This window comes from Lissotriton helveticus, chromosome 5_1 (genome assembly GCF_964261635.1).
Source record: "Lissotriton helveticus chromosome 5_1, aLisHel1.1, whole genome shotgun sequence".
In the NCBI taxonomy this organism is placed as follows: domain Eukaryota; kingdom Metazoa; phylum Chordata; class Amphibia; order Caudata; family Salamandridae; genus Lissotriton; species Lissotriton helveticus.
The window spans coordinates 2,030,298,732-2,030,325,331 of NC_136065.1; the positions used below are offsets into that span (position 1 = coordinate 2,030,298,732).

Below are 26,600 nucleotides of genomic sequence, written 5' to 3' on the forward strand. Positions count from 1 at the left end.
TTCCTAGCTCGTCAGTTAAGTCACTGCCTTTTGGTAACTGTCTAAAATTCTGCAAAGTTATCGTACACCATTAGCATTTCACTGTTCTACTTTATTGCCGGTGATACGCTGCTATCGTTTGGTATTTAGTGCTTATTTCACGCAGCAGGCTAATTAGCCTGAGGATGTCTTCCGTGCGGGTCCTAAGTGGGCGCTGTGGCACACCGGATTCATCATGCCTGCTAGGCTCGTTACTGCCGTGTGAGGCAGCTTTTTAGGTCTCGCGACCTATCAATGCGCGCAAGCGCATTGAGCGGAGCGAGAATTCAAGTGCTCAAAAAGCTCGTCAAACCAAGGGCTTTTTGCTGCGGTTTTCTTTGAGTTCACGTGAATCACGTGAACAAACAAGCACGCGCATCAGCCTCCCCCTCCCCGCACACAGCCTTACTTTGATTTCTCCTCCCCCTACAGGCTTCCCTGCCAGCAGCATTTGCCATCATGGCCGCAGGCCGTGACTTCAAAGGGTTCCATTTGCTCCTGCCTCCCCGCCCACTGGTTCACACTTCACTGGTCTCATATCAAAGGCATCAGCCTCCCACAGGCTTCCCTCCCCGCCCCCCCCCCCCCCCAACGTCCTCTTTGGCTCCTTAACTTCTGCCCTCTCCCCCCACCCCCCTCCCTGTTCCTTTTCGTGTTCTTCCATGGTTTCTCTTCTTTTCTTGCTTCCTGCTCACTTTGAAATTTCCTTCTGCGCCACTGGAGAAGGATAGAACATGCTGTTATTCGCATTTCATTTGTAATCTGTCCAAAAGGAAATACTACAAAAACGCACGTTACGCAAGCGTCTGATGGGTTCCCATCTTTATAACTTGCAATTACCAAACCTGATGTTAGGACCAATGAACCTAGAGATAATAAATAGTTATTTACTTAGACAAAAATAGCGATATCAGTTCAAACATCTTTTCCTTTGGAAAGCATAAGCACACAAGCAGTTTGGGAGGGCCGGGACATGGAGGTTACACTGACAAGAGAGCAAGGTGCATGGACGTCATCAACAATCCCTGATCTAAGAACAAAAAAAACGATGGATTTAACCCAGATCAGTGACGGGGGGGTTAATGTTCGATTTGTTCACCATTCCGTCCACCATCTGTCTTTTTGCACTAAGTCACATCTCGACACCCTAAATAACTAGAGCGCAAATAATGTAGGTGTGCATTGCTGGGTCCTACGTAATGCCAGTGCTCAAACCATAAAGAATGTCCTCTGACAGCTGGTGCGATTATGAAGCAATTACTTCACTCAGGAAACTTAGCAGGCTTCCGGTACTCTCACCACGATCCCAAAAATAAAATTGACGGCAGCTTTTTTATGCAAATAAAGGCACTCCCACTCTTTCTTGATTGGTAATGGGGCAGACCCTCGCCAGAAATTCCGGGCAGGCACTACGACTACTTAAAAAAAAAACAAGCATTGGCATAGCCAATAGGTCTCGCTTTTCACTTATAAGGTCCCAAAGGCGAGACCTATTGGCTATGCCAATGCTTGTTTCAAGCGCTCTCACTGACAGCACATGCACGTTTGGGGGGGACTCCCTGCGAGGCACTGTGCAGCTTTCAGGGCTATCTCTCATCAGACACCACTTCCGTAGGGTGACCAACTGGCATTGGTGTAAATTCAGGACGGTGAGTGTAAAAATTCAGGACAAAGGGTCAAAATTCAGGACACAAATTCAGGACAGGAGGTCAAAATTCAGGACAAAACTTCAGGACAATAGGTAAGTTTTGCAGACACATCAGAGGTAGCGCAATAGTATATAAGTAAGCCCAGCCATTTCCAAACATATTCAACCTTTTGCAAACCTATCCATCATGTATCCTTCCATCTATCATTTCACTCACCCATCCCTTCATCCATCCTTTCACTCATCCATCATCCATCCATCCACCCTTTCACCCTATCCATCTGTACACTTATCCATCCACTCTTCATCCCATCCACCCATCCATCCAGCCATTTACCCTTTCACCAATCCAGCCATAGTTTCACTTACTGATCCTTCCACCCATCCACTCTTTTAGTCATCCATCCATCCTCCCTTTCTCTCTCCATCGACCTTTTCACTTAGCCAACCTTCCTTCCATCCACTCATCCATCCACCCACCCATCCATCCATCTACTCATCCACTCATGAATCCATCCATTGACCCTATCACTCATCCATCATTTCACTCCTTCACACATCTATTCATCCTTTTGTCCATCTACCCTCCCTTTCACTCACCCATCCATCTTTACATCCACCCTTTCACTCATACGTCCATTTATTCACCGTTGCACTTATCAATCCATCAATCATTTCACTCATCCACCCACCCATCCACCATCCACCCATCCACCCACCATCCACCCACCATCCATCCACCCACCCTCCCTTTCACCCACCCATCCACTCATCCATCCTTTCACCCACCCACCATTCACCCACCCACTCATCCATCCATCCTTTCACCCACCCACCCACTTCTCATCCATCCATCCTTTCAACCACCCACTCTCCATCCATCCATCCATTCACCCACCCACTCACTCATCATCCATCCATCCATCCACCCACCCACCAACTCCTCATTCATCCATCCATCCACCCACTCTCCATCCATCCTTTCACCCACTCACTCACTCATCATCCATCCTTCCCCTCATCATCCATCCATCCTTCCACCCACTCATCATCCATCCATCCTTCCACCCACTCATCATCCATCCTTCCCCTCATCATCCATCCTTCCCCTCATCATCCATCCATCCTTCCACTCATCATCCATCCATCCTTTGACCCATCCATCCATCATTCCCCTCCATCCATCCCCTCATCATCCATCCCCTCATCATCCATGCTTCCCTCATCCATTCTTCCCCTCATCCATCCATCCTTCCCCTCATCCATCCATCCTTCCCCTCATCCATCCATCCTTCCCCTCATCCATCCTTCCCCTCATCCATCCTTCCTTTCATCCATCATCCATCCTTCCCCTCGTCATCCATCCTTCCCCTCATCCATCCTTCCCCTCATCCATCCTTCCCCTCATCCATCCTTCCCCTCATCCATCCTTCCCCTCATCCATCCTTCACCTCATCCATCCTTTCTTCCCCTCATCCATCCACCCTTCCCCTCATCCATCCATCCTTCCCCCTCATCCATCCTTCCCTTCATCATCCATCCTTCCCCTCATCATCCATCCTTCCCCTCATCATCCATCCTTCCCCTCATCCATCCTTCCCCTTGTGGTAAATAAATAAATAATACCTCTATTTTTGACTGGATATATAATAACAGATAGCTCAATAAATAAGAGTCAAGATTCGAGGTAGCTGGAGTTGGCAGGTTTAATACAGCATAAAGGACAGGAACAGGACAACCTGCACGGGAATAGGATGGCAGCGCTGCACAGGGCAGGGACAAAGGAATGGTAACTTTTCATAACAGTGCACAAGTATATATACTTAAACAAAATACATGGTATTCAATACAATAGGCGTAGCAGTGGGCAGGGCCTGTAGCAGTCGCGAAAGATAAGGCAGAAAGTAGGTGTAACAAGAGGCGTGAACAGGGCGTATACATAGACATGTGATGTAAACGTAACGGAATATGTCATAAATGGGGCGGAAACATGGAGGGGGCTACCGAAGGAGCCGGGACCTCTAACCTAGTGGTGCGCGCAAGCTGGCAATGACGTGTTACTAGGAGGAACTGGGGGCTATGACTTCTGCGCTAGAAGGGGAGACTAAAGTCTGGAGAGTCAGAGCGACATGTACCTAAACACTATCTGGTATCTGATGTTTAGAGAACATGTTAATAGAATCCAAAAGTTATCAGGGCAAAGGCTAACAGACACTAAGACTGGTGCATGCATTATTCTACATGTAGTGTGTGTTGAGGAATATTAAATGACCATAAATACAGTATTTCTCTTACATGGAGACGTAAAGGCTAGACGATGACTGAAACTATTGATGCGATTCAGTAGCTTAGGAATGCAGAGAAGGAGAGCTGGACTGATAACTAGAATCATAACATACTCTTGGCAGACTGGCAGGCAGAGCCAGGCCGAGCCGAGCACTGTGAGGCAGGAAGTAAGTGAAGGGTCAGGGATACAGGTGGGGGCTGTATCGCTCCTCGGAGAGGGTTCAGGAGACAGGAGCTGAATCTGAGTCCGGGCCCTTTTGAGGCCTAGAAACGGGGATTTTTACAATGAAATAACGAGCACACTGAGAAACGTGGCAACGTAACTTTACATAGGCCTGATGCTCGTAGCTTTCACGAGAACTGGAAACTGGCATACTAGAGATGGACACAACTGTAATTGCGTCTTTAATCGATCATGGGGAATACATATGCATATTAATCATGCACATACAACATAACATGGGGAACACGTAGGGACACAGAACATGGCAAAATTTACTTTTCCACATTCCCTCCTTGTCACTACGTTTCCATCAGGAAACATCAATATTCATGATACCATCTATCATTTCATACAGTATCATTTGCTCGTCTCGAATTGTCTTGGAACGGGACTTAGGACTAGGACTTGGAATACAGGATGTAGCACAAATGCCGCAAATCGCAGGGCCACATTGTAAACAGAGGCAGCAACTGAATATGATCGCTACTGCAATACCTAGAAATGACAATACTTTCCATCCCCAGGCAGAAATTATACTCCAGAACCAACCGGACCATGTCCAGGTGCCTGGATTCTGGTGTAACTGATGGGCAATTTTATGAAGTCTGGTTATAGCTGAATAAACAGACGGCGCGTTATTAGGAATGAAAATGCAGCAACTAGATCCGATGACTCTACATGCTCCTCCTCTATCAGCCAGTATGACGTCAAGAACGAGACGATTTTGGAGCACGACAAATCTCATAGCAGATTGCTCTTCGGTTAAGTTACCTAGGGCAGAGGCAGTCTCATTCACTACTGCTTCAAGGGTTCTGGTTAACCTACGGATTAACTTACTATTCTGGATAGGTCCTATAAAGAAGAAGAAACCTCTATTGAAGTCTGTATACTGTTCCAGAGCAGTTTCAGTTTGATCGACAATCGGGGACTCAATCTCCCTTCTATGTCTAATGTGTACTAGATGTGTGTTTCTATGATAATCGGATGGGGCTAGGAAAACTGGTGGCAGTAGGAAGGCAATGTAACATGTTCCATCCCAATCGAGGGGCAGACGAACATATGCGGTCTGACCACAAACAAAATAAGAATGACGTGAGGCTTTGAAAATAGATTTCCCACTGCCACTATACTTGACAATAGTAGTACAATCACTATGTCCTACATGTGCGGAACCATTTTTTCGGACACATAATTCGCCTTTGACTGGTAATACTGAAATAGCAGGTAAATCTGGAGTAGTATCAGACTGAACATTCAGGACCATAAAATTCGAAGAATAATTACCTAAATTATAAACTTCATTTTCTAGGTCTAACCCGGTTCTATGGGTGAGACCTTGCTTGTCTGGAAAACATGTACTATTCAGAAGGGACATATCAGTTGAGGATGACGTTAACGTGGACCAGGCTCCACATGAACCTATATGTGAAAACGGATAAGGAAAGAGTGGCAGAACTCCCTTAGGTGTCTGGAAAGGGGGGAGTCGACCACACACCCAACAATTAGTGGCATTGCTGGTCTGGTGTGAATAGTGTAACATACGGATAAACGTATTGTTGCGCATAGCAAGACGATAGGATAGTTCGTGAGGAGGCAGATCACTAAACGTATGCTCTACTGTAGCATTAGAATACTTATTTACATGAGAAATTGGAAAACATAAATGAAATGCATAACTTGTACAGGTAATCATTAAACTCAAAAACAATATAAAACTTAGAAAAACGATACATCGGATAGAGTTTTGACTAACTCTCTCACTATGGGGGTCTATCTCATACATGTCAGATACCTGTCTAACCGTTTCACCCAGGGGGACTTAGACAATTAAACTGGCTGACTTATTTTACTAGACCGGAGCTTACTTTTATACTCCTGCTGTGGAGTTTTCTCTAACAGGGAATCCTTTGAATCAGAGTCAATAGCGGGACAGTCCTTGATAATAGTATCTTGGCAGTCTTTAAAATCTTGACAATCCTTGGAAATGTTCTTGGAAACAGTTTTTAGTCGGAGTCCGTGAAATTTCTTGACATGCGACAGGTGCACCCACCCCTTCCTGCCTTCCAACTTGACGGCAGTGCGGGTGGTCAAAAGGACTAACTTCGGCTCCTTCCAGCGAGGCTCCAGCGGACTTGAACGATCGATATTCCGGACAAGCACTAGACTTCCTGGAACGATTTCATGCGGTTTCACCTCGGTATTGTCTGGAAATGCGGCGGCAACCTGTGAACGACAAGAGTGTAGGGCAGACATCAAGGAAGCTAGGTAATCTGTCAGCATATTACTGGAAACATCGGTAATACTTCGGGGTCTAGGTGTACCCCACATGTTCGGGGGGCGGCCGAATACGACCTCATAAGGGGACAGACCTGATCTGGAATGTGCGACCATGCGCATATAAAATAGGGCGACTGGCAGAGCTACTAGCCAGTCTACACCTTTCTCTTTACAAACTTTGGCGATGCGGATTTTTAGGGTCTGGTTATGTCTCTCTACGAGACCGGCTGCTTCTGGATGGCGTACACAATGGAACTTCCACTGGTACCCTAACAAAAGGGAAACATGCTTCATGAGTTCAGATGAGAATGGCTGGCCGTTATCAGAATACACGACCCTAGGGAGTCCATAGCGGGGGAAGAATTCACGAACCAACTGCTTGGCAGTGGTCGCGGCTGTATAATCTGGGACTGGATATGCTTCTGTCCACCTGGACAAAGCGCATACAACTACAAGGACATACTTGAAACCTCGACATCGCTCCATCTGAATATAATCCATCTGGAGGACTTCAAAAGGGTGGTCAGGGGGTTGGAATCCACCTTGTTCCACCGGAACACTTTTACCTGGATTGAACTGACAACATATCATACAGGTACGGACTTTCTGCTTGGCTGCAGCTCGTAAATGCTTGTTGGACCAAATGTTCTGGATACTGTCTATCATGGCTTTTTCTCCTAAATGTGCAGGACTATGTGCGGTATTAATAATGACTTGAACCATAGAGTCGGGGAGAAACCATGTGGCCTTTCCCTTCGTCAACCATCCCTGATCTGTCTGGACTCCTCCTTGTTCGGACCATTTCTTGATTTCCTCGGGAGTAGCATGTGACTGGATATCTATGACATCTTGAGTAGGGTCCTTAACTGTCATACAAGTAGTCGGTTCTAGAGTGGATGTCGGTGTCTTGTTGACTGGTATGTCTGGTGTCTGTGCTGTAAGCTTGGCTGTTCGATCTGCTAGATCATTACCTTGGGAAATAATGTCAGTAACTTTCGTATGTGCTTTGCACTTCATGATAGCGATAGCTGTCGGTAAATGTATTGCATCTAACAGAGCTTGAATAAGGAACCCATGCTGAATCTTGGTTCCATGAGAAGTCATGAAACCTCTCTCCTGCCAGAGCACTCCAAAGTCGTGTACGACTCCAAATGCGTAGCGTGAATCTGTGTAGATATTAACTTTCAGGTTCTTGGCATGTATGCAGGCTTGTGTCAGAGCAACTAGCTCTGCTGCTTGAGCAGACAGGGTGTCAATACGGTGTGTTTCAATAACTTCAGTCTCAGTAGTCACTGCATACGCGGCTACTAGTTCTCCTGTACTTGTTCTCATACATGAACCATCCACATAAAGTGTCAGGTCGGGATCTGGTAACGGAATATCTGTCAGGTCTTGTCTTGGCTTTGTTATAGTGTTAACTATTTCCACACAGTCATGTGTGGCAGGATCTGAAGTAACTGACGGTAACAGTGTAGCAGGATTTAGAACGTTGCAGCGTCTGATTTCTATGTGTGGCTGGAACAGTGTCAATTCATAACCCTGTTAAACGTGCAATTGTCAAGTGCTGAGTCTGTGTTCGGTTTAAAAGAACTTCCACGGAGTGTGGAACTTGTACTGTCAGGGAGTGTCCTAACACTATGGAATCACTTTGTCTGATAGCTAGAGCTGTGGCAGCAACTGACTTGAGGCACGCAGGCAGAGCCTGGGCTACTGGATCTAGTGTGCTCGAAAAATAAGCACAGGGCTTGTATTGTCCTGCTTGATCTTGTGTGAGAACAGATAATGCTGTACCATCACGTTCTGTGACAAAAAGTGTAAAAGGCTTACTGTAGTTCGGTGTAGCTAGAACAGGTGCTTGGCATAAAGCTTTCTTTAACTCATTAAAACTAAGTGTATGTTCAGATGTCCAAGGGAGGACAGTCGATACGGCTGCCTCCTGTGTCGTTAACTGTATCAGTGGCTTGGCTAGAAATGCATACTGAGGAATCCATTGTCTGCAATAAGAAGTGAGGCCGATAAAAGCACGTACCTCCTTCTGTGTCTTGGGCTGAGGAAGACTCGCTATTAACTGGATACGATCGGGTGTCAACTGCCTACCCCTCTTGGACAGTAAGTGGCCTAAGTAGATCACTTGCTGGACACAGAATTGAAGCTTCGAAGGGGACACCTTGTGCCCCATCTCGGCTAGGAAATACAGAACTGTAAGTGACGCTCGCTCACAATCACGTTCAGAACGGGCTGTGATCAGTAGATCATCGACATACTGGAGCAGGGCAGTGTCAGTTGGCATGTGAATATTGTCTAGTTGTCTCTTAAGTGCTTGACTGTAAATACTAGGACTTTCTGTGAAACCTTGAGGAGCTCGTGTAAATTTATAGCTCCTTCCATTTAAACAGAATCCGAAAAGAAACTGACTGTCTGGATGAATGGGGACACTGAAAAATGCGTTTTTGAGGTCTATGACTGTGAAAAATGTAGCCTCAGAATCAATGGCTGTCAATAGGGAAGAAATATCTGGAACAACTGGGTACTGGGGAATGATACATTTATTGAGTTCTCGAAGGTCAATCACTAATCGATATACTGGGGGTGCATTTGGATCAGTACGTTTCATGACTGGAATGATAGGAGAATTACATACATTGGAGTCAGTTTCTACAACCACTCCTTGAGCAATGAGCTCGTCAATAATTTTGGATAAGGCTGCTACAGCCTCAGGTGGCAATCTGTACTGTCTGATTCGTGGTAACACTACACCTGGTTTGAGAGTCACACGATGGGGTGTGATTTGCATAAAACCAACATCAGTTGGACCTTGTGCCCATAGATGCTGCGGAACATTAGACAATCTCGGATCAAAATCTCGTAAAACATAGTGACCCTTGAAGTCACGTAAAAACAAACGTATTCCCTCTGGGGAACAACAAATAACTGCACCTAATTCTTTCAATGTCTTAATGCCTAACAAATTTTCTGGACATGACTTCGTAAGTAATAGATCAGTAGTTCGGGACAATGGACCAACTTCTAGAGTAACTGGCTTTGATATCTCGTTTACAATAGGCTTTCCTGAAAATCCAAGGGAAACATTTCTAGAGCCTGAGAGCGGAGCCCCTGGAACCTCGTCATGACTAATAGTCGTCCTACTTGCCCCTGTATCAATCAAGAACTTTCTGTCTTTCCCTAATACTTGACTGTGAACATAGGGACCCTCTTGATCTACAGGAATCTCGATGAGAGGCAAGCCTACCTCCCTCTCTAGGCTGTTTCATGAATACGCTTGATACTCTGGATACTCGGATTGTGCATACTGGTACATCTGCTGTGTAACATGCTGTGTTGCAGCTATAGGCTGCGGTGCTGGAACTGTCTGTTGTGCATTCTGTGGCTGAGAAGTGTGTGAAACCTGTTCTTGTCTAGGCGGGCGTGGTCTTTCTTTAGTCTTACCAGTGGCTATGTTGTGTTTCAGAACTGCACACTCGTTTATAAAATGACCTGGCTGTTTACAATAATTGCATGTCCCTTTAACGGGAACCGCAGGATGACTGGCTTGATTCGGACCCCTCTTCTGACTGTCTTGAGGAACAGATTGTGCAACTAATACTTTCATTTTCGTGTCTTTCATACGTTTCCTTTCGTGTTCTTGCTCTTCCCTGATTCTATTCTGGTGATACTGGAGCATCTGGAGCATTTGGGACGGAGTATTAGCTTGCCAGGTACTCTCGACTTTCAAAACTCGATTTTTAACTTGTGGACTTGAATTCTCGACTAGTTTAGTAACAAAAAGATGAGGGTATGACTCACTACTCGTCTTCAAACCACTGTTGATGCTAAAACATTTCTCGAATCTAGAATAGAAATCACTAGTATCTTCGTCTTGTTTCTGTTTACAGGCTGAGATTGCATCCCAGTCTTCCTTTTTAGTGGCTAATAATCTAGGCAAAACTTGTATTAACAGTTCAGGTAATTCTTTACATTTGTCTCCAAGACCGGTACCTGGTACTCGTATCTTATCTTCAGCTTCTAGAGCTGTCCAATCAATCTTTTTCTCTCCCACCTCCCAATCCTTTTCCTTGAGTTTTTCGTATATGCCCGCAGGCAACAGGACTTTTAACATTTTAATTATATCTGGATACGTGTATTCTCCCATACGGAGCATGTCTTTTAATTCACGGTGGAACCCTGCTGGATCTTTATCGTGACAGGGAATTAACTTCTTCATTTCTAAGAGTTCCATCTTGGTAACTGGGGTGTAAACAAATACTCGTTGCATTTCACCACCCGCTGTCCTAACTGGGTGTACTTCTCGTAACGGATGCTGTCTATCTATATAAGACGGTTTACTTTCTGGAGGTGAGACATGAACAAAATGCGGATTTAGGAACGTTCTATATTTGTGGCGCTGTTCTAGAATGACACTAATTAAATCGGTGCCTAAACCTTTCCATCTATACTGGAGTAACTCGTTCAGGACATCATGTAACGGACCTGGATCAGAATGTTGATCCTCATACAGTGTAATGAGGTGCTGGATCATATACATACCCACCAGTCGCTGCTCGGCTGGGGGCAGTTTCAGAAACATTTGTGCCACTATTTCGTCTGGAAAAGTGGTAGAATCAGTAATCCATCGGACTGCTGATCGGGCTAGTTCTTGTTCATGCATGGTACTTAACTCACTATAACCGATTCGTGATTTCAGAATGTGATCGGTAGCTTGAAATACTTGTTCTAGAGAACCTTGTTCTGGTGCTGGAAGAGGAAAAACTTTCTTGTGTTCTAGGCGTGAATGTCGGTCTGGAAATCTAGATTTACCTACATACGCTATTCTGGCGGTATTCTCGTCTTCCACCTCTTCAGTAGAAGAGTCATTTTCTTTCTCGCTTCCTAGAGCTTCTTTACGTTGTTCGTGTAACCTTATTATTTCTTTACGTATTTTCTTGTACATACTCTCTATACTATTGAGTGTCTTGTGCTTACCCTCGGCTATATTATCACTCCACCTTGTCAGAACTTTCATTTCGGTCGGATCTTTAGTCGGGGAATCTTGTTCCCGTATTAAACAATTGATCAGAAACTTTAATAACATGAACTGGATCTCAGCTTTCCTGAGAGACATGACTTCACCAATACTTTCTGGATCTTGTCCTGTACGAATGAAACGATACATTCTGTCTAGATCTTCTTTCATATTCGGTAGGGTGTCCAAATACTCGGTCACCCGTCTTACACGTAATGAATATATAACCATACTATCATCACCTGGGACCGGATCATAACGGCATTCGGTAAGAGCTCGTCTGATATCTGCAACAGACTGATGTTTGGGCGTGCGCTGTAACGCACGTTCATGTAACTCGACTGACGTTACACGTTTGTGTGGCGGCGGGGTTCCCGGAGGACCTCCTCCCGCGGCCCCTAAACTGGAATCGTCGACTGATACTCTTCGTGCTGGCAGAGTGACCAGTGTAGCGGGTACTTGTAATGTAGGCTGGACCGGGGGTACCGTAACAGGTGCTGTAACAGGTGCCCCGGTGACTGGAGGCGCAGGATTTACATTATTTACAGGAGCTGGCGGAACAGGATTTGCATATTCCGGGACTGTGTCGTCCAAATAGGACGAGAGAAAAATATCAGCTGCGGTCGGTTTGTGACGTAGCTTGGTCGGAACTAAGGGTGGCGGAAAATTACTGGATGCCTCCGGGGTTGCTTTTTGGCAAGCCCTCGGCAAGAAGAGGATACATACCCTTAATGAGGGCATTCCTCTGTCTGTCTGACTGTTCGGTTTTAACTCGTTCACCTATTTCGATTAATTCCCTTTCTTGGGCTCTTTCTGAGGATTCTCTACTTAATTCTGACTTTCTGATTTCTTTTTCGGTTCTTTTATGAGATTCTTTGCGCCATAACTCGATGGCATCTTTCTGTGACTGTCTGGCTTTCTTTTTCCATAATGCTTCTTCTACTCGCATGATGCACTCGGCATCCCATGTACCCGATACGGGCCATCTATACTTTTCTTCTAACTGTTTGGTGTACTCCACCCACAAATCTAGATACAATATGGCACTTATGCCATGCTTTTGATACATAAAATGACCTGGACTGTCCCTAGGCGGGACAGGAACTGCTTCTTCTAACAGACCTTTTCTAGTTTTTAACTGACGCAATTTGGAAAACAATGGCATGACTGGGCTGGAGTCTAGACACAATACAATACACAATGAACACGATAATTACTGAAGAAACACCACTTTCATACCACGACATTGAAATACATGAATGACATTTAAAATAACAGTTCTGACAAAATACTACCTGGAATACTGAAAACAGAATACATGAATTTCTCGAGAACAGAACGGGCTAGAACAGAAACTAGATGCACCGCTAAAACAGTACGAAACTTACCGGTCTCATAAAGAGACGCGTCAGGACCCGCATCCACCTAAGTGGACACTTCGTGTTGGATCTGTGTACCCAAACCCACGGACCAGAGACAATGCAATTGACCCTGTCTAGATACTACCCCAGCAACGGTACTCACCGGGCAGCAAGAACGGAAGGCCTCGGACTGGACTGGACTGCTACGACGACGGACGGACGAACTTCGGACTTCTGTTACGGGTGGGCCTCCGGATACCTCGGACCTTGGACTCTCGGCTTGGGCTCTGGTCGGGACTCGCCGCGTTCCTCCACCGCCTCGTCTGGATGCTGGACCGCAACCTCCGTCTCCTCCGTGGGCCTGAGGGATACTTGAAGCAGAAATATCTGCACGTGCACGGTATGGTTCCGTCACGGCTGCAGAGGATCAGGGGGCTTGCGTGGCTTCTCCGGCGCGTGGGGAAAGGGCAAGTCCCTGTTCGGGCGCCATTATGTGGTAAATAAATAAATAATACCTATATTTTTGACTGGATATATAATAACAGATAGCTCAATAAATAAGAGTCAAGATTCGAGGTAGCTGGAGTTGGCAGGTTTAATACAGCATAAAGGACAGGAACAGGACAACCTGCACGGGAATAGGATGGCAGCGCTGCACAGGGCAGGGACAAAGGAATGGTAACTTTTCATAACAGTGCACAAGTATATATACTTAAACAAAATACATGGTATTCAATACAATAGGCGTAGCAGTGGGCAGGGCCTGTAGCAGTCGCGAAAGATAAGGCAGAAAGTAGGTGTAACAAGAGGCGTGAACAGGGCGTATACATAGACATGTGATGTAAACGTAACGGAATATGTCATAAATGGGGCGGAAACATGGAGGGGGCTACCGAAGGAGCCGGGACCTCTAACCTAGTGGTGCGCGCAAGCTGGCAATGACGTGTTACTAGGAGGAACTGGGGGCTATGACTTCTGCGCTAGAAGGGGAGACTAAAGTCTGGAGAGTCAGAGCGACATGTACCTAAACACTATCTGGTATCTGATGTTTAGAGAACATGTTAATAGAATCCAAAAGTTATCAGGGCAAAGGCTAACAGACACTAAGACTGGTGCATGCATTATTCTACATGTAGTGTGTGTTGAGGAATATTAAATGACCATAAATACAGTATTTCTCTTACATGGAGACGTAAAGGCTAGACGATGACTGAAACTATTGATGCGATTCAGTAGCTTAGGAATGCAGAGAAGGAGAGCTGGACTGATAACTAGAATCATAACATACTCTTGGCAGACTGGCAGGCAGAGCCAGGCCGAGCCGAGCACTGTGAGGCAGGAAGTAAGTGAAGGGTCAGGGATACAGGTGGGGGCTGTATCGCTCCTCGGAGAGGGTTCAGGAGACAGGAGCTGAATCTGAGTCCGGGCCCTTTTGAGGCCTAGAAACGGGGATTTTTACAATGAAATAACGAGCACACTGAGAAACGTGGCAACGTAACTTTACATAGGCCTGATGCTCGTAGCTTTCACGAGAACTGGAAACTGGCATACTAGACATGGACACAACTGTAATTGCGTCTTTAATCGATCATGGGGAATACATATGCATATTAATCATGCACATACAACATAACATGGGGAACACGTAGGGACACAGAACATGGCAAAATTTACTTTTCCACACCCTCATCCATCCTTCCCCTCATCCACCCTTCCTTTCATCATCCATCCTTCCCCTCATCATCCATCCTTCCCCTCATCATCCATCCTTCCCCTCGTCCATCCATCCTTTCTTCCCCTCATCCATCCTTTCTTCCCCTCATCCATCCATCCTTTCTTCCCCTCATCCATCCATCCTTTCTTCCCCTCATCCATCCATCCCCTCATCCATCCTTCCCCTCATCCATCCTTCCCCTCATCCATCCTTCCCCTCATCCATCCTTCCCCTCATCCATCCTTCCCCTCATCCATCCTTCCCCTCATCCATCCTTCCTTTCATCATCCATCCTTCCCCTCATCATCCATCCTTCCCCTCATCCATCATCCAGCTACCCTTCCACCCATACATCCAGCTATTTACATTTTCTCTCATCCATCCTTCCCCTCACTCATCAATCCATCCATCCTCTCTCATTATCCATTTATTCACTCTTTCATTCATCCATTTTCCCTTTCACTAATTTATCCAGCCATCCACCCATCCCTTCACGTACTTACTCGCCCGCCTTTCCATATTAATTTTGAGCTGAGCCCTTTTGAGAAGAGGCCCATCAAGAACTTCACCCTCGCTGCAGGGGCCGTTCCAGGACTTTGACAGAAGCCACCCAGGGCAAAGGCAGGATCCACCACAGGGGGGACAGGAGCCATCACTGGCGGGGGGGGACAGGAGCCATCACAGGAGGGGGAACAGGATCCACCAGGGTGGGAACAGGGGTGGGCATACAGTATTCTAGTATCATCTTGGGCTCCTCGCCCCCTCCTGCACAAGACAACGAAGACAGGCGCTCTGTCCAAAATGTCATCCCCCACTGTGATGTACAGTACTTATAGGAGATACTCTAATAGAACTGATTGTCCTCCATACTTTGTTAATCAGTGTGGGTGCGATTGTGCCTTTTCTTTATTTTATTACATTATAGACTGCATGTTTGAAGAATCGAGGTTTGCTTACAATTTAGTGACAGTAATTAAGCTCTGTGAAGAGAACCACGTGCCTCCGTGTAATCTGGCGGAGTCTAGGATGTTTGGGGCCCTGGGTAGAAATTGAATGTCTGAGCCCCCTCTAAACTGCAGAGACGTGACCATTCAGGGCTGTTTGCATCTGAATAGATGCCCCTGCTCCTGAACCTGCAACCCCTCCCTCTCAGTCACCTTCGAGCACCTCTTAACAGCTCATCAAGGGCTGGAGGTGTGAGGGTTGCCATCCCGCTGTGCCTCTCAAATGCTGATGGGTATCTGAGCTCTGGAACAGCATCGGAGTCAAGAAGGGAGGTGGGGGGCAAGCGGTGCCGGCTTTAGGGTGAGGCGACCGGTGCCCGGCTAAAATGACGGACAAATGGCGTCCGTTAAAGAATCCTTCACGGATAACGGACAGACGGCCTAAATTACGGACTGTCCGTGAAATTTACGGACGGTTAGTCACCCTACTTCAGGCAGGCGTTTTCCCACGTGTGGCCGGAGGGCTACAGCACAACCTGGTGACAACATTGAAGTACCGCAGCCACTTGCACAACAGATTGAGCACTTGAGGAGATTTTAAGGGGTTTTTATATATTACTGTGTGCGCTCATCCTCATTAATTATGAATTCTGCCAGAGATCATGAATATTCTTTTAAGGAGGCCAAGGAAGATTGGCCTCCCCAACACCTTCTTGCAGCTGTGGACATGGCACTGTTCCATGTTATTTCTAGGGCACTGGCCCCCCTTAGGGATAAGGTAGACAAACTGGCCAAATGTATCCCCGAGGTTTTCAGTGACCCTGCCTCTCTGGAAGCAGGACCTAGTGGTAGTGCGACTGGGGGGAAAAAGGCCTCTAAGCGTGACGCGAGGCACGTGGAAGGTTTTAAATGTTTACAGACACCTTCCTTAACAGTTTGTGAACTCTTACAAATTTACCCTACTGGTAGGAAGACGAACCCGGAGAAAACTGTCACTCGGTCGCCCAAAATATAGACCTAGACAGTGGGATTCCTATAGAGGGGAGGGTGAACTGGACAGGGACATCTCCTCTAATGAGGATCAGGACTCGCGCAAACCATGGAGCCCAGGATCTAATTCCTCTGAATCGACAGCGGACACTCTGACATGTTTGACCCAACTGACATATACCATCCTAGATCAGCCGAGTGGACCCCAGATCAGAAAGTTGCCATGTACGTTGTCAGCAAAATCTGGCAACCTCTGAAAAAAGAGGTCTGTGCAAAACTCGGGGTGGGGGGTAGGATGTCCAAGACCATCACTGAAAGTTAAGGTGGCGGCCACTCCTAACACAAATAAGCTTTGCCCTTTCGTTAGCAAGTATATGTCGGACCCCAAGAAAGGCATTGATCTATCCTGACGGGCCTGCCAGAATAAGCTTCTAGATGTAGTGGGACCTGTCACTCAAATAATTCGTAGGGCAGAGTGTTCCATAAAAACAGGTTTCCATGCCCAATGAGATAGTGGCTGGCTGGGCACAGAGAGCTATCTGCCTGCTCAGCAATGCAATCAGCGCACTGGCAGTGGAAAGGAGGAAATCTCTCCTCATCAAAATTGATCCCAATCTGGGGAACTGGCTACATCCAAAGCAGGAATCATAGCACAGGGCAACCTATTTGTCAAGGAACTACATAAGTTCTCCACCCTTGACAAGGCACAAACCTCCATAAAAAAGACTTTTCCTGGGAAGGTTTATGCAGGGCCCTGAAGACGCAGGAGACATTCCTCCGGCCGGCCATATCAGCAAAGTCCTTCTAGAGGCCAGTTCAGAAGAAACAATGGCTGGAATGACGGCCAAAAGGGAACATTCTACCCCAGGAGGGGCTCCGGCAGAGGAAAGGGCAACCGAGCCAGTAGAGAATGCAACAACGCCCGGGAAGGAACTCTGGTAAGGATTATCCCTTCTTACCCACTAGATCTAGGGGGAGACTCCTGCGGTTTGCTCACAATTGGAGAAGGATCACAGCAGACCCATGGGTCCTACAAACAGTGAGAAGGTTTCACGTAGTTTTAAGAATCCCCGTGCGGGACATATGCACAAGACATCTGGTTTCCGCAACCAAGGACATGCACCTAATAGATCCGAGGTAACAGAGGTTCTGTAAAAAGGTGCCATTTACAGGTCAGTACTTCACCCGAAAGGGTTTCAGACCCGCTGTAAACCTAAAAGAGATCAATGAGTGGTTAGTATATCGCCATATCAACATATTCATCTACTCCTGGATATTCTTGTTATGGGGGACTGTATGGTCGGGCTGGATCTCAAGGACACCTCCAATTTACCCTCTGCATCGAAGATTCCTACAAATTGCCTGGAGGAGGCAAATTTATGGGTTTTAGAGCTCTCCCCTTCAGCCTTTCCTCATCAGCCCCTTGGTGCCTCAGCATTTTACTACGCCCAGTGGCAGAGACTCTACGCATGAGAAGAGTATGAATTAATATTTACCAGGACGACATCCTCCTCATGGATCAGTCTCCGGTAAAACTCAGGCGCAATCTGAACATGACTATTGCGCTACTCCATTGCCTAAACTTCATCATCAATGGACGGAAGTCCGAAATGCTTCCTGTGGAACAGATGACATTCCTGGGGTTTGTCACTGACTACCTCGGCTTCCCTGAACCTACCACTCTCAAAAGTCTTAGACATACAGAAGGAACTCAAAACAGTTCTACCGTTGGGGTCAGATGCCAGCCGCTTGGGCTGGGGAGCCAGATGTGGAAATGTGTCGATGGGTGGACGATGGTCGAGGGAGGAACTACAGTTACACATCAACTGCTTAGACTCCTGGCCAGGCCCTTTGCAGTCAAATCCCTCACCAGAGACACCATTATCCTGTTGCATCCTACTGCGGATGAACAACATCTCAGCAGTCCAGTACATCAATCAATTGGGAGGCACCCGCTCAAAGAAACTTTCGAATTTGGGGAAGGATTTCAGGCATTAATGCCTTCAGAAACAGATTTTGGTAACAGTAGAGGATCTCCCATGTGTATAGAATACGGTAGCAGACTGGAATATCATGAACTTTTCAGACAGCAGGAACTGGCAGCTGGATCGCAAGATCTTCCTGGCACTAATAGACAGATGAGGTACTTATGACTTGGACCTCTTTGCATCATGGTTGAACCATCAACTTCCACGATATGTGAGCTGGAGACCAGATCCAGAAGCATAGCTTTGGATTCCTTCCTCCAAGACTGGGCGAAGGATCTCCCCTAAAAGCCTTCCCACCATTCATTATGATTCACAGGGTAGCGGCATAAGTCAGACGACAGTCAGTGTCTCTAGTGTTGATCACACCAATCTGGAAGTCACAGTCATGGTTTGCGACGCTGTTGGAATTGTCCTGGGAGCTACTGATAGAACTGCCCTCATTCCATTTGTTTCTCTGCGACTCGCAGGGTTGCCTGCACCTGCTGGTCCTTCAGGGAGTAATCTCCCTCATTGGTTGGAGGATTTCCAGGGACGCTGGGAAGACAACCAGCTTTCAGTGGACGTTGCAACCTTTATCCAGCAGGCGTTGGCTTCAGGCACCATCAAGAGATATTGCTCGGCTTGGAGACTATGGAATAGTTGATGTGTGGAGAGACATCTGAATCCCTTGTGGGCAGAAGTTACGCACATCCTAAATTTTTTTGCAGAATTGGTACAATCAGGGCTGGGATACCATACCAATTCCTTTAGGTCGGCCATATCAGCCGGACATAATACTATTGATAACAAACCAGTTGGGGAACACCCTTGGATCTGTAAACTGAAAAGGGGCATCAGACTCTCTAGACCCCTAGAGCCCTACATACTCAGGCCTGTAGGACCTTAATGATGTCCTACGAGTAATCCTTAGCTGGTAAGATAACCAGTATTTGTCACGAAAGGAACTGTCAGCAAAACTTGCCATATTATTATACTTCATTTCATGTGAAAGGGTTTCTGATGTGAGGGTGTTGGATATCTCTGCTAGAGTTTCCAAGTCAGAAGGAGCCACATTTACCATATCTAGCAGGACTAAGACTAATAGCAGGTTAGTATCTTATCCTTCATTTCCAGCACACCTTAAACTATGTGTAGTCAGATATATTAAGGCATGTGAAGAAATGACAGCGGACATCAGACCAGCAGGTGAGAAAGCACTTCTAATTGCCATGCAATAAACAGTTCTAGGTGGTATCATCACCTTCTGTTGCCAGGTGGGTACGATGGATTATGGGCAAGGCTGGTGTGGATTTGTATAAATTCGTGGCCCACTCCACCAGAGGGGCCATGGCGTCTAAGGCCATTCAGGTAGGTAGCAGGCTTGAGGACATCATGAGTTCAGTGGATTGGTCATCCGAGACAACCTTCAAGAAGTTTTACTTCAAGCCCATTCTGGATGCTGCCACTCTGGTAGTAAGTAAGCTTTGAACATGCATAATCCTTGCCTCTGATCCTGACAAAGAATGAACAATGAAAGTTTCAGTTCTATTAAGGACAAGGAAGTGAGGATTATCCCACCCGGGGACATCATGGAATGATCTCTGGACCCACCCGATAATACTTCATTATGGTTAGGTTAAGTTAATATCCTATATCTAGATAACTGAAGATTCATACATGTGATGTGCATGTTCTCTCAAAAATACATCCAAAAGGAGATGTGGCAATCCTGGCTATAAATGAAAATCAGGTAATGTTACAAGGAATTGGATAACGGTTGTTGATCAAATTCGTCTAGGAAAAGCATTCAAGTTTAACTTTCTCCAGTGAAGAAGAGGAATGGGAAGGGATGTCATACTGTGATATACACCGGATTGGACTATGGTTACTATGGAGGCACATTCCTCTATGGTTCATTGGATATGTAGTCTGCGTTGTTTTTGCTTTAATATGTTCACTAAAGGCCGCTGATTTCATAAAGTGAAGAAAGAAATGCATAATCTTTGCCTCCTTGTCTTTAATAGAATTGAAACGTTCCTTCTCTAGGAAATGTTTCATTTCGTAAAAGTAACTGCTGCAGCGCGTAAGATTTATTTACTCCACGTAGTACAGTACTTCCTGAAATCCCATTATGCAAAGCGTGCGTCGGTTTTGTAGCATTTATTCCTGGAGACAAAACCATGTGCCCCTGGGTGTGACGCGCACAAAGGCAATCCGAGAATGCCCCAGTAGGTGATGTAGCCTGAGTTCTGCCATCAGAGAGCTTCCAAAAGAAATGCCGCACAGAACTCCTTGCGTGGATCCGCCGACTGTGAAAATTTAAAAGGCGCAACCAGGTAAACACACAGCGGTGCTCGGTGATAATGATAATAATAACAGATCGTACCTTTGTCGAAGCAATGTTGAAATAGTGGCAAGCCGATTAAAAGGAGAATCCTTCAGTGGGCCAACAATGGGTATACTTTCTTTCATGTTGCCATCTATTGTGGTATCCGTAAATAAACAAGCATTCGCAATGCAATAGGTCTCACATTCACGCGCGTTTGAGCTATTGCCACTGTAAATGACAATACCTTTTTTTATGTTTTGGTTTTTAAAACATAAATAAAAGTCATTGTCATTTACAATACTAATAGCTGGTACTGGTGGTGGTGGTTGTGGTACTTGTTGTGGTACTGGTGGTGGTTGTACTGGAGGTGGTGGTGGTACTGCTGGTGGTGGTGGTACTGGTAGTACTGGTGGTGGCAATAGTGGTACTGGTACTGGTGGTAATGCTGGTGGTGGTATTGGTGGTGGTGGTGGTGAATCTGGTAATAGTGATAGTGGTGTTATTGGTACTGGTGGAGGTGGTGGTACTGGTATTGGTGGTGGCGGTACTGGTGGTGATGCTGGTGGTGGTACTGGCGGTATTGGTGGTGGTACTGGTGGTTGTGGTGGTGGTTGGTACTGGTGGTGGTGGTGGTACTGGCAATGGTGCTGGTGGTGGTGGTGGTACTGGTGGTGTTGCTGGTGGTGATAGTGGTACTGGTGTTGTTGGTGGTGGTGATACTGGTGGTGGTGGTGGTGTTGGTGGTGGTACTGGTAGTGGTGGTGTTGGTATGGGTAGTAGTGGTGGTACTGGTGGTGGTGGTATTGGGGGTAGTGGTACTGGTGGTGGTAGTGCTGGTACTGGTGGTAGTGGTGGAGGTATTGGTGGTGGTTGTACTGGTTGTGCTGGAGGTATTGGTGGTGGTGTTATTGTTAATAAAATAAGTTGGTTAAAGTGATTGAAAGCAGGCGCCTGTGTTACGGGGCGGCCATGCTGCTTAAAAAAACACAATCATTTGCAATGCAATAGGTCTCGCATTACTCAAGTTTAAGCGATTGGAATTGTAAATGACAATACCTTTTATTTATGTCTTAAAAACTAAAACTAAAATAAAAGGCATTGTTATTTGCAATGTCAATAGCTCAAACTCGCATTAGTGAGGAGAAACGCTCCCTTTCGGCCCACGGGGCAAATTAATTAAATAAGCAAGCGCAACCGCTAAAGTGAAAGCGGACCGCGCTGAAAATAAGAAGGAGCTGAAGCCCTTTGAAACCTAAATGCGTCACGCACTTGCCTCAAACAGAAACCCAAAGCAGGCACATGAAATAATAAGCACAACACAAAAACAACACCGAACTAAAGTAAAGTACTCTGGTACAGCTCTTTAATACAAAGCGAGGCACATTAAATAACAAGTACGAAAAAACACAGCATACAAAAAACAACGCAGAACGAAAAAAAAGTATTCAAGTGCATCTGTAAAAAGACGGATGCCAGACCATGAAGCAGCTCAAAAACTATGTGTGTCTGTGCCTGGGAGGCACACGATCAGCAGGGGCTGAAATCCTTTAAATCCAATCAACATCACGTGCTTGCCTGAAACAGAAAACTAAACGAAGCACATTAAATAAGAAGTCTAAAAAAAAATGCCTAAATAATACAAGTAAAAGGGCCGATAGCCATAGGCGTGCCCAACATTCAAAAAGGAGGGACTTGGAATACTATTAACCAATACCAAGTACAACATTTTGAAAAGCACACTCGATAATAAATGGAAACAATAATTTGAAAACAGGCGGTGACGCACATAGTAAAACATATACGGCATGTCTCAACGAGACAGTGCATCCGTTACCTAGGCGAGACCTAAAAAGGCAGCAATACCAGTGTAGCAAATCACGTAAGGTTTATAGTAAGATCCAAAATCATGAAGAAACCATATTAATAAGCTCACGAAGCAGCAACAAGGAGAGGCAGGGAGTCGCTTTTGCCCTATCCGGAGTCCAAGTCAGAATGCTGTACTGGACAACAGTGGAACACAAAAGAGATAAGGCGTGCAGAAATATACGAGGATCCTTCAAAGGAAAACACATTGCCTTGCATCACAATACAACATGGTCCCTATGTCTAGATGAGCGATAATGGGACATCTACCAGGCACTGTTGGATAGCCTTTCACATTCCCTGCATCATTACAGGTCAAGAGATGGTTTTCCTGATGACGGAGCCACCACCTGTTCTACCTCTGGGAAATCCCTGGTGGACATGTCAGAAGGATTAGCTCGAGCTTTCAGCCCCTACTCTTCCTAACGGACAAACAAGAGTGACGTCACATTTTTGTGCTCCCTGTGTATGAAAGGTTCTAAGCTGTATACCTTTGTGGAAGATGCTGATAAGGTGTGACACACGGGGGCACCATGTAAATTGGTAGGTCTGGAGTCAATTACATCAGTGAGTGGTTTGCCTTAAATGCAAACTTATTGTGGACATTGACAACAGAAACAAAATCTGACAACAGAAAAAAAAATGTTTGGATGAAATGAGGATTACTGAGCCTTTCATGGGCTCACACACCGCATCTGTGAGATGGTTTCCTGCTTCAAGTGTTAAACATTTGGTGAAAGCCAGTAAGTCAGTTCTCTGTTTCCAAACTCTGCAGCTCTAGGGGCGGCTTCCTAAGCCCCCCTCCTAATTCACATCTGAGCTATTACAACCTGTGAACTGTAATACTTTTACTTACAGACAACAATACTGCACCATGGAGTGCGTTTTGAAAAAAAGCTGTGACGACTATACACCATTGATTACTTCACTTAAACGGGGTGCTGCTGACATGGGTGTATGGTTCAGCGGGAGGTGGTGCATCAAGATTGAATGAAGCTCTGATGCTACTGCAGCGACCGGCTGAATATCAGTGATGTGTTTATTATGGATGAGTGATTTCTGAGCTCTCATCTCTGCTTCTCTCTCTTGCAGCTGCGGTGACCCTGGATCCGTACACTGCTCATGGGAAGCTCATCCTATCCGAGGACGGGAGGAGCGTGAGGCGCGTGAGGTGCGGAGACAGAGCACGTTATCTCCCCAACACACCCCAGAGATTTACAATATATGTTGTTGTGCTAGGGACACACAGGCTGAGCTCAGGGAGGCATTACTGGGAGGTGGAGGTGGGGGACAAGACGGACTGGATCCTGGGGGTGTGTGACGAGTCTGTGAACAGGAAGGGGAGGATCACACTAGCGCCTGAGGATGGATTCTGGACAGTGTGGCTCAGAGATGATAACTACGAAGCTCTCACCTTCCCCTCCACCCTCCTGATCCCCCGTGTGCCGCCCAGGGCTGTGGGTCTCTTCCTGGACTATGAGGCGGGCAGGCTCTCGGTGTACAATGTGGATGACCGGTCTCTGCTCTTCACCTTCTCCGGGGCCCCCTTCCCCCCCACCCTGCGGGCCTTCTTCTATCCAGGACTCAACGATGGAGGGAGGAATGCGGGGGCGCTGCGGGTCCTGCCTGTAACACAAGGGTGAGAGCAGCTCTCAGCACAGCCTGGTAAAAATATATCATGGCACTAACTACCTTTGATTGCGTGCAGTCGAGTGCCCCACCACATATTGTTTCTATTCACATTAGAACAGCAGTATATATTCTATATTCCCATCTGTTTACATTTCAATCCTTCACTGGAAACCGGCAAGTAACTGGTTTCAGGAGCCGTGCGGTGCAGCCCGTGCTGCCCCTTTGTACTTGAGTGTTGCTGAGCATTGGCCAATAGAGCATGGCTTCCTGCCGCCTCCCCCTAACCCCCCAGCTGACCCCTCCTCTCCCCCAGTCATGGACACTGCTGGGAGTGAGAATGCTGACCACACTTCTCAGGTTCCTTGTTCAGTGAAGCCCACCCTCCATATTCCTCTCCAGTATCAGGGACCGCAGAAAAATAAAACTTTAACCCTATCATGTCTGTCTTTGTGATTTGGAAAATGCCTTGATACTGACTAAACATCTCAGTAGAATGGAACCAGTTGCCCGTTTGTTTCCTTTATCAATTTAATAAAGACCAGCAGTTATTCCATCAAAAACTGTAAGTGTCGACTGGTTATCATTTGTTTAGTGACTCCATATGGAAAAATGTGTTCAATCGTGACTTTATCACCTTCAGCTTAAGTGAGACCCCTTTTATTTTTTAGAGGAGCATAGCCCCCCTCCTCCCCCCCTAGGACACAAAAAGGTTACATTTTGACTCTCACTGCCTCGGTCTCCCTTCCTGTGCATCTCGCCGTCATTTATCTCCCTTTACTTTCTTATACAGTGTGTTTCCTTTCTTCTCCCACCTGTGTTTGCTTTTACTCCAACTCTCTCCTCACATTTTACCCGTTGTTACACCGGTGTTACACCTTTCTACCTCGCCACTCCTCCCCCACCGCTCTGGCTGTGGGTATTCTCTCACCACGTCCCCTCTTCTGTCCCTCACCACCCTTCCTCGCTGTTCTAGTTTTGACTCTTGAAAAACACTCACATTTCTTTACATTTCGGTTCCCATTTTATGGTGTTGTTCGTTACAATATCTAGGTCACGAATGTCAGCTGCGTGTATATGGACTTCACAGTAACTAACATAGACTAGAGAGGCCTACCTAGGTAAGTGCAGGTTTACTACTCCTAACTTCACATCTGCTGCTTTGACAGTATGTTGGTAGCTCGTAAAGCGGAGTTGACGTAAGTGCAGGTCAATATTTAATGTGTAATATTATGGTAGGATACACTACATGCATAGGTAGATAATGCTGCTTACTCTCTTACCACACTACTCAAATAGGTTGCAGTGGCGTAAAGCAGAATGATGGGCCCCGCAGAATATGATGAGGGGTCCATATCTCACAGATATACATTGCCAATAAGCTAAATAGGAGCTCCTTGTAGGGTTATGCCCCCCCCATTATGGCTTTGGGCTCCTCTGCACCACAGGGGCCTGAATTATGCCTGTGATAGGTTGTAAAACGGCCTAATGAATCCCAGATCCAGGACCTATTATGTCCAACAAATGATGTCCTTCCCACCTGCACTCCTGTTTATGTGGTCAGCGGAGTGCGTCTGGCATTGAACTCTAGTCTTCATTGCATTAACTCTTATTCTGCTGTTGCATGTTCTGCGCCGTGGCAGCTGTTGAGGAATTTGCATGTGATGAGCCTTGTGTCACCCTAGGTTGGCTTTGCTGCTCTCGCACCTTATTGGTTTGATGTACAGTCCTCGGGCACCAGTCTCATACATGTGTTTTTCACTCCAGACCTGTGCTTGTATAAAAAGCCCAAAGAGGGGCTTGGCTCTGAGGCTCAGTGGTTGGTGTTCTAGTCTAATATTACTTTTCTCTGAACTGTAGCTCTTCTCCTATGATGTGGTGTGGCTAGAGGCTTCCTGCTGCAGCAAACTTCACTGCTTTTGAGGAGGAGGCCGTGAAAGGTGGGACCATGGAAGTGACAGAGAGTTGGCTTCCACAGCCATCGAGAGTGTAAATTCCACTGATGTCCAGGAAGATTTGAGTTTATCTATGTCGGTTGTCCCTGGGCAGAGAACATGCTGTGTCCATATTTGGGAGGGGAGATGGTGAAAATGTGAACGTAGATGAATGGACTCCTGCACATTCCCGCGCACCTTGTTCATCTGAGGTAAGTTACTGGTGTTACTGATGCAAGTAGGCAGCAGACCCTGAGTTTTCTGCATACTTAAGGACACAACAGGGATGAAAATATGGATGAAGAGCTTATGGGAGGGCCCAGTGCAGGTGCTGCCACACTTTCTTTTTCAAAATAGGACTTTACTGAACACTCTCTATCATTAGGTGGTGCAGTGT

At 46.3% G+C, this 26,600-nt stretch overlaps 1 protein-coding gene across 1 annotated transcript in view; it reads left to right on the forward strand.

Annotated features, from left to right (window-relative positions):
* The window catches only part of LOC144756208 (E3 ubiquitin-protein ligase TRIM39-like), a 303,564-nt gene extending 278,788 nt beyond the window's left edge, over nucleotides 1–24,776 (forward strand). The window contains exon 10 of the mRNA XM_078645822.1: nucleotides 23,733–24,776. Coding sequence (XP_078501948.1) covers nucleotides 23,733–24,283 — 551 coding nt within the window. The 3' untranslated portion in view covers nucleotides 24,284–24,776. The remainder of the gene's footprint in view (nucleotides 1–23,732) is intronic.
* Nucleotides 24,777–26,600: the final 1,824 nt, after the last annotated feature.